The sequence below is a fragment of the Corylus avellana genome, chromosome ca8, assembly GCF_901000735.1.
Source record: "Corylus avellana chromosome ca8, CavTom2PMs-1.0".
NCBI classification, from domain to species: Eukaryota; Viridiplantae; Streptophyta; class Magnoliopsida; order Fagales; family Betulaceae; genus Corylus; species Corylus avellana.
The window spans coordinates 17,999,000-18,011,838 of NC_081548.1; the positions used below are offsets into that span (position 1 = coordinate 17,999,000).

The 12,839-nt window shown below is 37.8% G+C and overlaps 1 protein-coding gene across 1 annotated transcript; it reads right to left on the minus strand.

Annotated features, from left to right (window-relative positions):
• Positions 1–604: 604 nt before the first annotated feature.
• Positions 605–11,461, minus strand: LOC132189868 (26S proteasome regulatory subunit 4 homolog A-like). Its single transcript, XM_059604685.1, has 6 exons — positions 10,913–11,461; positions 3,829–4,074; positions 1,996–2,165; positions 1,695–1,911; positions 1,467–1,607; positions 605–998 (listed from the first exon to the last, which is right to left on the minus strand). Exons 1-6 carry the CDS (start codon positions 11,387–11,389, stop codon positions 915–917), a joined length of 1,335 nt encoding a protein of 444 aa, XP_059460668.1. The 5' UTR covers positions 11,390–11,461; the 3' UTR covers positions 605–914.
• Positions 11,462–12,839: the final 1,378 nt, after the last annotated feature.

A 12,839-nucleotide genomic window follows, 5' to 3' on the forward strand; every position in this document is an offset into this window, starting at 1 on the left:
CCTTAAATTTGATCGTCTTTATCAACCAAGGCGTGTCTTCTTGGAGATGTCTACCATGCCGTGCTCTTTCATTGCTGCTTGTGGAGATTTTTTTTTTTTTTTTTTGATTTTTTATTCTTTTTGTCTTGGCCTTCAGGTCGAAGATGAAATTCTCTCTTGACATTCGGGCCAAGGATGAGTAGATCGATTTGGAGGTTTATCTCTCACAACTAGATTTTTAGTTTTTTTCTTTTTGTCCTGGCCTTCGGGTTGAGGATAGAATTGTCTCCTAACCTTCGGGCCAAGGATGAGTAGATTGGTGTAGAGGTTTATCTCTCATGGCTGGATTTTTAGTTTTTTTGTTGTTTTGATTTTAATTTTTTTTTTGCATTTAAGCTACCCATGTCCTAAATCTATTCCTTAACCGTAATTGTACATTGATTAACGGAAGCTTGAAGTCATAGATATGTACTTGATTGTAAAATTTTTATGATTGTATCTATAACTTTGTAATTTTACAACATTTGGCTATGCTTTTTCTCAGAGCATAAGAGTTGTATGTTTTTTATATTTCATCAATCAAATTTACAGATGTCCATTCAAAAAAAAAAAAAAAAAGGCCACATTAATTTTGAAAGATCATGTGTCTTCCTTCTAGCATTATTCAATAGAATGAGGTATGTATCACGAGTTTCCTTGCAACAAGAATACCAGTAAATTTCTCCAATTGGAACCCCCTAATTTAGAATTCTTAGGTGATATCCTAAGGTGATGAATGTTGTATGACCTGAAATTGAAAAAAGCCTAGATGTGTACATTGCCACATTATCCAATATCGCTCTTGAATTCATGTTAAAGTTGATGTAATTTGACTCCAACAGCTAGAGAACAAAGTTGCACATGTTTGTCCGCCATTGACAGAACTAGCCAGTCTTTTACATATAGAGGCCTTCTGGCACCCCTTCTTTCTTTTTGAACATCACCTTCTCCTTGGCTTTCTTGAAGTCTCCGTGTGTTACCTGAAGCAAATGCAAGAGGTGTCAACAATTAAAGTGAGCTAATCCCAAGAAGACGTAATAAATCAATCAGCTGATATGTGATAATGCAGACCCAAAAATGCAAAAGCATACTTTGTGGAGACTAATGCCCAGAAAACGGCATAACATATGAGTTCAACAATAGAAGATAGGCAGCTATTAAAACTTCAGAAATTCATGAGAAGAAAAAAAAATGAAGACTTCAAAATATATGCGCTCATGTCTGCAAGAGTTGCTACTTTACACAAGCAGGTATTGAAGCACATGCTGCAAAATCAAGTGTACACCATGAATGTGAAATGAAACATCAAATAGATTCAGCCTTGCAGGTAATGATAAGTTCCATGTCACTTTTTTTATTGGGTTGGCGGGAGCGGAGAGGTCCAGAACAAGTTGATTTTCAAGCATGCAAGTGTTGGGACAAAGAAGGTAATAAAGTAGATGTGTCACCTTCATACGGCGCTCTCTTAAAGCAAGCAAGCCAGCCTCAGTACAAATTGCTTTGATATCAGCCCCAGAAAATTCATCTTTAGTCATCACAAACTCTTCCAAGTTGACATCATCTGACAAAGTCATTCTTGATGTGTGAATCTGCGTTCCAAAAATCAAACACATATTGCGATAAGACTATATATTCACAATGGTAGTCCATTTCTACAAGTGTTTTACCCAAAGTACCTGGAAAATGCGCCTCCTTGTTGTTATGTCGGGCAGAGGGAACTCAATCTTCCTGTCAATTCGACCAGGACGCAGCAAGGCAGGATCAAGACTTTCAATTCTATTCGTAGCAAGAATTACTTTGACATCTCCTCTTGAATCAAAACCATCTAACTGGTTCAGCAATTCTAGCATAGTCCTTTGAATCTCACGTTCACCACCTGAATGTGCATCATACCTGGGAAACATAGATAAATAATAATGAGATCAAAAGCAGGGCTTGCATACACGAAATATGACAGTGCTACATTAACTACAGTACCTTTTTGTGCCTACTGCATCAATCTCATCAATGAAGACAATTGATGGTGAAAGGTCATCCGCAACTCGAAAGAGTTCCCTGACTAATTTCGGCCCATCACCCAAGTATTTCTGAATTAACTCACTTCCGACCACACGCAAGAAAGTCGCCGCTGTTGAGTTAGCCACTGCCTGAAATACAATATAAGAGCATAATCAGAGTCCCCAAGCAACATCTAAAATGGCTTAATATGTAGGAAAATCCATGGTGACTGAATTCCATGCAGATAGTCAACTTGCACGTTTTAAAAGTTGATTGAATACCACGGAGAAAGGGATATGACATTCCATCACAATCTGAAAGCAAGAGCCAAACTGACTATCCAACTTGTAGATGGCAATATTCACAACAAAATCCATGTGTCCCGAATAGAAGATTATTTTTTATCTTTTCAAATTTTTGTGGTGGATTCAGTCCACAAAAATATTAAGAGAAAATGTTTGTTTGTTTTTTTTTTGCTAAATATAAAGTGTGTAAAAACATTAGTCACTTCTTTTTTCTATGATAAAATCATTAGTCATGCTATTTTTTACCGGTCGACATCAACATTATCCTTGTATTGCACTTTACAACGACTTAAAGAATTTCATTGGAATTAGAAGAAGTTTCTGCAGGCATTGACATGCATATGGGATACCGATTGATATCCAACATATGTGCAAACAAAACATCATTTTCGATTAAAACAAAGAAAAAATACAATAATTTCTAGACATCTTTAAATTTGAGAACAAGTTATAAATAACTAGATCAGGCAGTTTGTAGTGAAATACCCAGTTTTGCAGCTCTGGAGTATCTCAGTTCCTATTTCTTTTTTGCGCGAGATGTTTAATTTTGGTTCGTATAGACACACCTCTATGTTTTTATTTTTTGTCCCAATAAAACTTATTCATATCCAACCATGACAACGTTAAGCCTCTTGCGTTGTCCATGCCATTTATATAAAAACTTGCTCAAACAAATGAAATGTATAAGATAAAGGTCTAGACGTGTTTCTTTTTATTGGTAGTAAAACGTGCAAATTGTAAGGAAAATTTGAACAAAACGTACTGTAAGATATTTTGAAAAGAATTAAGTAATTCTTATAGGATGCCTAGGAATAAACCAAATATGAGAATCTCATATTCCAAGATATCCTATAAAGAAAAGAAAAGATACCCCCTGAAAAGATACTGATACCCAAACTTGATGAACTCTTTGTACATTAACATTTGAAACTCCATGGAAAAGAATAATACAACTTATACCTGAACTTAATTCTTTTTTCTGTCCCCCCTCATAACAATAACTTTCTTAAAACACCACCAACTAAATCATTGTACACAACATTGTATGTATAATTACTACAAGCAATACATAATGATGAAACTAATGCAAAAAAAATCTGACCTACAAATGACATTCAGCATGGAGGAAAAAGGTGTGCTGAACCTTGTAACCTAAGCTCAACTTTTCTTGCAACGGGATTCCAGAGTCTAAATATTGCCTTCAGATTTCAACAGATCATTCATCTATAAATAACTGAAGGTTTTTAATTGTAAAGAATGTGAAGAAGGCACCCTTCCAGCAAACTTTATGAGACAATGCAACTTAAGTATTTTTTTTTTTCACAAGAAGAAATCTACGTTATCAAAAGATAATCAAATCACATCAGACAATTGACAAATTGTGAAAGGAATATGATTCTTTTTTCCATACTGGTTATTTTTTGGGTTGTGTCAAACTAACAAGCAGTATGGGGAAAAAAAGATCACAGACAACCACAAACTTAAAATATATAACATAAATATGCACCTTGGCAAGCAAAGTTTTCCCTGTCCCAGGCTCCCCATATAGTATGACTCCTTTGGGGGGTTTGATACCAATATCTTCATACAATTCAGGATGTGTAAGAGGAAGTTCCACTGCTTCTTTGATTTCCTGAATCTGGGCATCTAACCCACCTATGTCAGCATACGACTCCAGTGGAGCCTTCTCAACTTTCATTACAGACACCATAGGATCAACCTCATCTTGAAGAAGCCCAACCACAGAAAGGACCTGAACAGAGTGTAAACAACACAAAATAGCATTCAAAATTTCAAGCTAGACATAATTGATGTGATTGGTATTTAAACATGTTGGTAATTAAATTGACCCATGGAGCATCCACATGGGTTAGTGAAGTTATAATTCAAAATGAGATAATCTTAAGGAATATCAAATAGTGGGTGAGGCAGTTACTTGATAACTCCCCACTAGTGAAAATTCTAAGGAGACTAGTAGCGTCCTAGGTGACAAAAAAGAGCTCTAACTCATGAGGTTGTGCATTGGACATGGCTGTAAGAAAAGCAATGAATCCAACTTGTGGAAGATCCGCTTGGATTGAGGTATATATCGAATAATCCGAAAGTTAGTTTTTAATTCTTTTTGGTCTCTTAAACCTAGTCCTATGGAGACAAGGAAAGAACCCTAAACCTCTAAAAGACCCCTTATAGCTTTGTGCCACCATAGCCCCCTCATTCTCTCAAATTTTTGACAACTTTCTCAAGAGCACACACACCCTTTAGCCCCTGTACCATTTGGCTACCTCCTAGACTTGAGAAAACTATACTTCTCTTCAATTTTCTCTCATCACGTGACCAAGGAGGAGGTTGAACAGCAACTTCTCATCAAGTGTTTCAATCTCAAATTGAATTTTCAATACCCTTTGATCTCAATTCAATCTTCTATGCATGATTATGATTATAGCTTCTTGTGTTCACTTCAAATATGTGAAATTGATCTCATTTTGTTTTTTATTTCATAAACAAGGTCTTTGGAAGGTAACGTTTATGTAAACAAATTTTCTCATGCATGATACATCACATACATGATTTATCAAAGATTAGAACCATACAACATAGTTTTCAAAATAGTCGGGTGTCATTTTTTTTTTAATAACGAGGAACCCCTCCAAGGTAGGGCCACATTGTGTACCCACCCCTATTAAGTAAACCTCGGACCCGTGTAAAGCGCCCCATTCACACAGATCGGGTAATACTCCGGCTTTGCCGGCGGGCTAGCCTTAAGGAATTGTTGGCACCCAAGGGGATTCAAACTTTACATCTCATGGACTACCACAAAGACCAAGGCTCTTACCACTTGAGGTGTCAATTTTCATAGAGCATGAAACGTTTTTTGATAAATCATAGTAAAGCATGTAGTTGTGTTTGTTTTTCAATTAAGATTCATGAACCCATGATTTCTACGATAGTAGCATATACTTTTTTTGATAGTAGCATATCATCAAATTTTTCATGATTTCTCAATGGTTTACATCATTTAAACCAAGTTTTTTACATATTGTTATATGTTAACTATGTACAAACTAGAAGTTGTTTTGTATCACCTTATGAAAACCTTATTTCATGTTCTGTTTTTAAATTGATTTTATGTATGAATTAAAAACATCATGTAATAATTGACCATAGGCTGGCCAATCCATACGGTGCCCCAAAATTGATATTTTCAAGTCTACGCCTGACTACATGTTTTAGAAACATTTGAATCACCAAAAGAACTTTCAAAAATTGTTTTAAAGTGTGATTTAGTGGTCCGTACAGAACCTCCAAAGGCTAAAAGCCTGTTTGAGATTGCGTTAAAGAGCTTAAAAAATACTTTTAGTACCTAAAAAGTTGTGCCAAACAAAAAGCTAACATGTTTCATTAAAAACTCAAAAAGTACGCATTTGTCTTTTTATTTTAAAAATGGCCAAAACGCACTTTTGGCAAAAGTTTAAAAATGAAGTTTTGCCAAAAAACTCTTTTTGACATAAAAGCTGTATTTCTCAAACACAATCTCAAACATGCTTTAAGGGCTTGTTTGGGTGTGCATTTGAGGGGCATAAAAATGCGTTTAACACTCAAAAAGTCCGTTTGAAGAAAAAAGTACATGTTTGGTAAAAAAAATTGAAAGCGCTTTTAAGGGTCCAAAAGCCAAAAAATGGCCAAAGCGCACTTTTGGCAACAGCTTAAAAATGAAGCTTTTGCCAAAAGGGTTTTTTTGACTTAAAAGCTTTATTTCTCAAACACTATCTCAAACATGCTCTAAGAAATCATTCCCAAAGTCCTCAAATTAAGTTTTTAGTCAAGTAACTGATTTCAACATATTCTAGGCAATCTTAGGATTCATATTGAATTGACTTTTCAAGAAAAATCACACACATAGCTACTGATTTAATTAAAGTGCATGAATTTCATACAAAGATTTTAGAACACATGTTTGATCAAATTAATTTAGGTTATGGGCTGCAAGAGGCATTTGTAGCTAATTGGGCTCAAACTAAGTAAGTGTGTAGCTGAGCCCGATTAAGCGATTTTGGGCTTTAAAATGTGGAACTTAGTTTGAAGAAGGTCCAGGGGGACTGATCTTGGTGATTTCCCAATTTAGAAGGCCCATGAATAATTTTAAAGAAATTCAGGAAAGTTTTGGACGTTTCTAAAATAAAATAGGCTAAAAAGCATTTTTATAGAAGAAAATGTTTTAGAAATTTTGAAGGCCTAAAAAAAATGCTTTTGCAATGATTCCCCCAAAAAGGAGGTTTAATCTAATTAAACCATGACCCCATATTTTCAAGAAAGAACCTTAAGAGGGGGAAAGCCAAGAAATGTCTTAGTTTAGGGCCAACTTTTAACTAGGGTTATAATTGTTTAGGCTTAGGCAGTTAGGGCTAACATGTCAAGTCTTGTGACTTAGGTTCTTAGAAATCGATCAAACTACCTGCAGTTTAGAGATAAATGGTATTCCTTACCCCTTCTGCGTACATGTTTTACATTAAGTTTTGATAAAGGTTATGATTTTATCTATGTTATGAACTGTTTTCATGAAATGACTTTATCAAGTTATGACGTGCATTTTAATATGTTCATAACTGCTTTGTTGTTCATATTTATGACCTTTGCGCCTCTGATTCTTCTAGGTTAACAAATCTAACCTTAGCGGATTGGGGGTGTTACACTCCATGTTGCTACTTTAGTATGTTATCTTAAGACCATGATTAATACGGTCCCGCAGAGCATGTCTAGGAGAGCAGTCAAGTCTAAACGAATTGACATGAGTATCAGGGGCAAATTGTTTGAAGCACACCTTTATTTTATTTTATGGCTCATAGCCCTGGCAATTATGTCTTTTTTATTAACCACTATTCAGGTTGTGTGCATATTTGATTGATACTAATTCATGGACTAAATAAGCAACTACCTCCTCTACTCTCGGTTCTCATTTTCTCTCTCTACCCTAGCGGTGGTGCGTCTAGGTGCGTCACGCTAGGGTTCTGCTTCATATCGTCATATCGGCGCTCGGCCGTTTTGCGGGGTTCAAGTTTTTGCAGTAGAGGAGCGTCTTTGGTCTGTTTTGTATAGATCGTGAAGGTGTCTTCATTGCTGGGGTTTGTGTCAGGGTGTTCATCTTCTTTGGTGATGAAGCGTTCTTCTTTTGGGTTGGCTGCATGAGGTTGGGTATGGAGAATTGCTTCTTTGTGGAGGCCAAATCCTTCTCCTTTTTGGTGGAAATGGGTAAGTCAGAGCTCTAGCTAGAGGAAAGGAAGAAAGGTTTTACTGGGGTTGTCTCCTTGGGCTTGAGGTGTGCAGCCTAGTTGATCAAGATGGTTGAAGAGGTGCTACTGAGTACTGGAGCCGAGGAGTTCGTCAAAACAACCCCGGAGGCTTCTAATGTCGTCACCGTCAAGAGGGGAGGCAACAGGGATGAGAGATTTTTGGAGGTGGCATTTCAAGTTATGGGCTGCCGAAGAGGGTTCATTTTGCTACCAGAAGGTCGTGAAGGGCGGAGATGGAGTAGATTTTCTGGGGAGCTGAGCAAAGCTATTGCTTTCTTTGAAGCCATGAAAGGTCCTCCTTCTGATCCTAGTCTTGGGATGGGGGTATTTCTTCAACCACAAGCAAAGAAGACATCTACGCAGACATTGGTTCAACCCTTGGGTGCACTTGTTGAAGATGCTGCAGCCGGTTCTTCTCAAGATGCTGAAGATGGGGGTAGGGTTGTTTAGAGCAAGAAGGGGGTGCGATTTTTTCTCCTTTGGGCGTGGAAGGGAAGCTTTGAGAAGGGGTTAGCCGAGTTGGACCAGGTGATGGCTTCATTTTGGGCTGGGTTGGTGTGGTTTGGGTTACAATTTGGGCTGGGTTGTGTGCCCAATGCGGCTTTTTGGCGAGCGCACAAGCCCAACCGCAAGTATAAGCCCACAGTTCAGCTTGCTTACAAACGACCTCGTAAGCCCAACCCCAATATTAGGGATAGGTCTGACCTGGATCTAGTGTCGCCGATGATGTTGTCAAAGGCTTCGCCAGAGTATACTCCGGCAGTTGCAGTTGGTATGGTCCATAGGTCGTCAGAGGCTTCGATGGAGGTTCTTCCAATGGCAGTGATTTTGGATGGGCTTTATGTTGGGTCTGATTCGGCGAGCCTGGTGGCATCATAGATGCAAGCTCATCACCGGTTTCCCTCCAAATAACGTCGAAATCTCAAATTTCGACTTCTTCTCCTGTGATGGCGCAGCACAGTTTTGGGGGGGATCCCCTAACCGGCGATAAGTTTTCTTCAGTGTGGATTTCTTAACCCCCTGGTTGCCGGTAGCCATGGGTCAAAGCACGGTAGCTTCAAGTATGGTCCCTCCTCCATCCATGCCAACAATTATCTCTAGGTTGGATCCAAGAGGGACTTGGGCTTTCGATTTGAGGGCAGAAGGGACCTCTAACCTAGTGTATACTCCCCAGAAGGTTAAGGGAAGAAGGGAGATCCTAAATTTAGACTGCTCCATTAATTACGAGGCGAAAGGTGCTTCCTCTAGGCGGGGGAAAGGCAAGTCTCAGGCCATCTAGCGTTGAGGGCATCAAGGGGTCTTGGCTTTTGCTTTGTGGTTTTTGGGTTTGTCGGGTTTTAGTTTTGTGGGGTTTGGGTTTGAGAGCATGGGTTGGAGCCTCTGTGTATACTGCTTGTGTACTTAGGGGTGCCTTACGCTTTTTAATATATTATTATTCATAAAAAAAATAAAAAAATAAATGTCTGTTTTATTTTTGATATAATCATGAGCATATTAGATGGTACAAGGTCAAGCGTTGCTTTGAGCTGTAAACTCATGAGGGATTAAAGATGCTTGATTTGGTGTGATCAAATAGTTTGGGACATGGACGATATATAATGAGTGGTATGCTATGTTAGTTAGATGGTGACTTAATATAGCGCTCCTACCCTATGCTTTCTCTTCAGGTCACACACTTCATTTTATGTATGAAGAGATGATTGGATGAGAGATCAAGAGGAGAAAGTGTATGGACAATGTACTCAATGTGGTTGAGTGTGAGATGGAAATTAAATTGACCAGTGGAGCGTCCACATGGGTTAGTGGACTTATAATTCAAATTGAGTCTTCCCTTTTTCCTTGGAAGAGCATTTGGAAGGTGAAGGCTCCACCTCATATTACTTTCTTCACTAGGGCAGTAGCTTTGAGTAAAATCCCTACAATTGATAACCTTAAGAAGCGGGGTGACCCTTGTCAATTGGTGTATCGTAAACCACCTCCTCATCTATTGTGAGTTTAGTAACGAGATATGGCACTTGGTTCTCATTTTATTTGGTCGTAGGCCATGCCTAACAATATCCTAGAGCTACTTCAATGTTGGAACAGGCAAAGATGAAGACAATCCAAAGGGGCCATATGGAAAGCCATCCCTGCTTTACTAATGTGGAGCATTTTGAGAGAAAGAAATAGACATCTTTTCAAGGACCGTGAGTCTAATGTGCTACAATTAAAATCCCTCTTGTTGAGATCCCTTTTGGATTGGGCTGTAACTTTTGTTCCTAATTTCTCTTCCTCTAATCTGGTAGATCTTGTTAACTTTTTAGAATTTCGACCCAAATAAGGTGGTTACAAACTTACATGTACGAGAGCTTTTCTTCTTTTCTAATAAATTATTATTCATCAAGATAATTCAAATTGAGATCTTTTAAGAATTATCAAATAGTAGGTGAGATGGTTATTTGATAACTCCCCACTAATTTGGACTATAATAGGACTCCTCTATTTTGAGTTGCTAAATACTCTCTTCATACGACTCTAATAGAGAGATTCTACATTGTCCTCGGAGTGCTATTGTGTGAAAGATGGTCCCCCTATGCCTTATGTGATGTTTATGGAGGGAAAGAAATGTGAGATGCTTTGAGGACTTTGAGGACCTTGTAGAAGCTCACGTCCTTTTCCTTCTTTACTCTTTTCACTTGGACAGCTACTTGGTTAGCTCTGTTAGTAATTAGTTTTTCCGATTTTCTTGTTCCCTTTTCTTCTCCTAATTAGGCTTTCTCTTGTATACTTCATGTATACTAGGTTGCACCCCTTGCGCTTTTGTTATATACAACATTACTTAAAAAAAAAAAAAAAAAAGTTATAGAAAAGCACTCAAAAAAATTACGAAAAATATTGTTCCTCTCTCTGCATCATAATCTCAAATCTCTAAGGTAATCATCACTTGCCCTAGAATTTGAAGTGTGTAAAGGAGACTCTAGTAGCCTCCTCGGTGACGAAGAAGAGCTCTAGTTAACGAGATCGTACATGAAGATCCACTTAGATTGAGGTATATCGAATAACCCTCATTTAACAAAACCTATAGTCCTCCTTTATCATCATTCCAGTGTCTATCCATTTCTCGTCTGGCTGTGACTCCAATAGAAGTCTATATTAAATGTTTGATGTATAGAGTTTAACCTTTCAATAACCACCGTAAACACCTTTTGATCCTTAAACAGTTGGCCAAACTCAGAATCCTTAAATTCCAATATCAACAACTTCTAAAGCCAATTTGAAGCTAAAAAGAAAGAAAATCACAAAAAATCAGCAATAAAAGCATACCTTGTTGTGCATAAGAATGGCACATCCGGGCTCCAGCTGATCCTTATCGACAAACGAGAGGATCCCGACGTAGTACTCGGGCCCAACCGAGGACGAGACAATGGCGTGATTCTCGTCGATGAGCTCCTCGAGACTGCCGACGCTCATGGGGGTGCCACGGAGATCGTCGACCTTAGAGCGGTCCTCCTCGTTCTTCTCCTCCTGGGGCCTGAGCCTCTCCTGGTTGGCCACGAATTCCTCCTCCATCAGGAGATAGTCTTTGATGCGCTCCAGCTTCAGGAGACGGAGCTTGCACTTGGTCAAAGGAGTCACGTTGGGGAGCCGGCCCGCCGCCTCCGGGCCCTTTTGCTTCCGCTGCTTGCGGCCCACGCGGGCGGGAGGCGCCGCCGGCTCGAATTTCTTCTCCTTTTTTTTGCCGTCGTCGTGTTTGCGGTCGCCGCTCTGGCGATTCAGCCCGCCAGATGGAGCCTGACCCATTTTCTTCAAGGTTTTCCGAGAGAGACAGAGAGAAAGAGAAAGTGTGTGTGTAATAAAGGGGGGTTTGCTTGAGGGAGGGGATCAGTGTGCTTTTGGGTGGGCTTTGAAAGATCCGGTGCGGGGGTCTTTGGTAATTTGGTCATTTACTCTCACGAAATTATCAAGCGGAAAATGTTTGATAACGCTTTTTTAGAATATATTATTTTATTTACTTGAAAAATATTATTACAAGACATAAATGTGATTGTAGTTTTAACTATTTTAAGGCCTCGTTTGGTTTGCGAAATAGACCTTTTTTTGGACTAGTTAACACTCTATTTCTGAAAATAGTCTATTCTCATAAGACTACTAATCTCATACACACAGGGTTAGTTAAGCTACTAAAAAATGAGTGGCTTAGTTAATCCTTTCCTGTAGAATTAAATTAATTGTGTAAATTGCCACAAAAACCCCACTTGTGAGATTAAATTTTGTTCTCTCTCTCATTCTTCTATATCTCTCTCTCTCTCTCTTAGAGTATATATATAGAGTATACAGTTATATATATTCCTGCTTTCTCTTTCTTCTGTCTATTTCTGCTCTCCTTTTTCTATCTCTCTTTCTATTCTTTATCTCTAATTCTTTTGGTACAAGTAAGGCAAATGATTTTTTCATGTCGCCTCCCTTTCTATACCATTTTCGCTTTTTTTTTTTAATTTATTTTATTTTTCTGATTATCCCAGGATTTGCTTTCTCCCCGATTTCTTATCCGCTTTTTTTTTAATTTAGGTATCTTTTATTCTGTTTCATCTTTTTTTTCGCTTTCGACTAAAATGACCAGTTTTATAAATATAATCTCTTTTTGATTTTTGATTCTCCAGACTTTCCAAATATATTTTTGATTGTAGAGACGAGCTCGGATTTTGCCTTTTCTGGTTCATATTTTTATATAAATAATTTTGTAGCATAATTGAAAAAAACAAAAAAGAAAAAAAAAGAAATTATAATAAATTTGTTTATGTTTTTTTTAAAAAAAATGAAAGTTCTTAATAATATAAATTGTATTTGTATTGTAATTGTATTTTAGAAAATTTGATCACAATATGATTCTATTCACTAACATATTGCATTGTACCAAACGAAGGAATAGAGTTAGCTAGTATATTCCAGCGTTACAACCAAACAAAGGAATATGAATAATTAATCTATTCCACACTCTTCTATTCTCAGTAGTAGCTAATCATTTTCCAATGGACTAGACATTCCGCGAACCAAACGAGGCCTAAGAATATAAAATGATTAAAATTATTTGTTATTTATTATTGTTATATTTTATTTTATTTTTTCTCCTAAAAGAGTAAAAAGCTCTTTCAATGGGATCCGGATCCCTCCCATTACTTGAAAAATGAGTTTCGCATTTTTTTTTAAATCCTAGCCGACATTTGCATTTAAGGGTCAAAGTATGCCATGT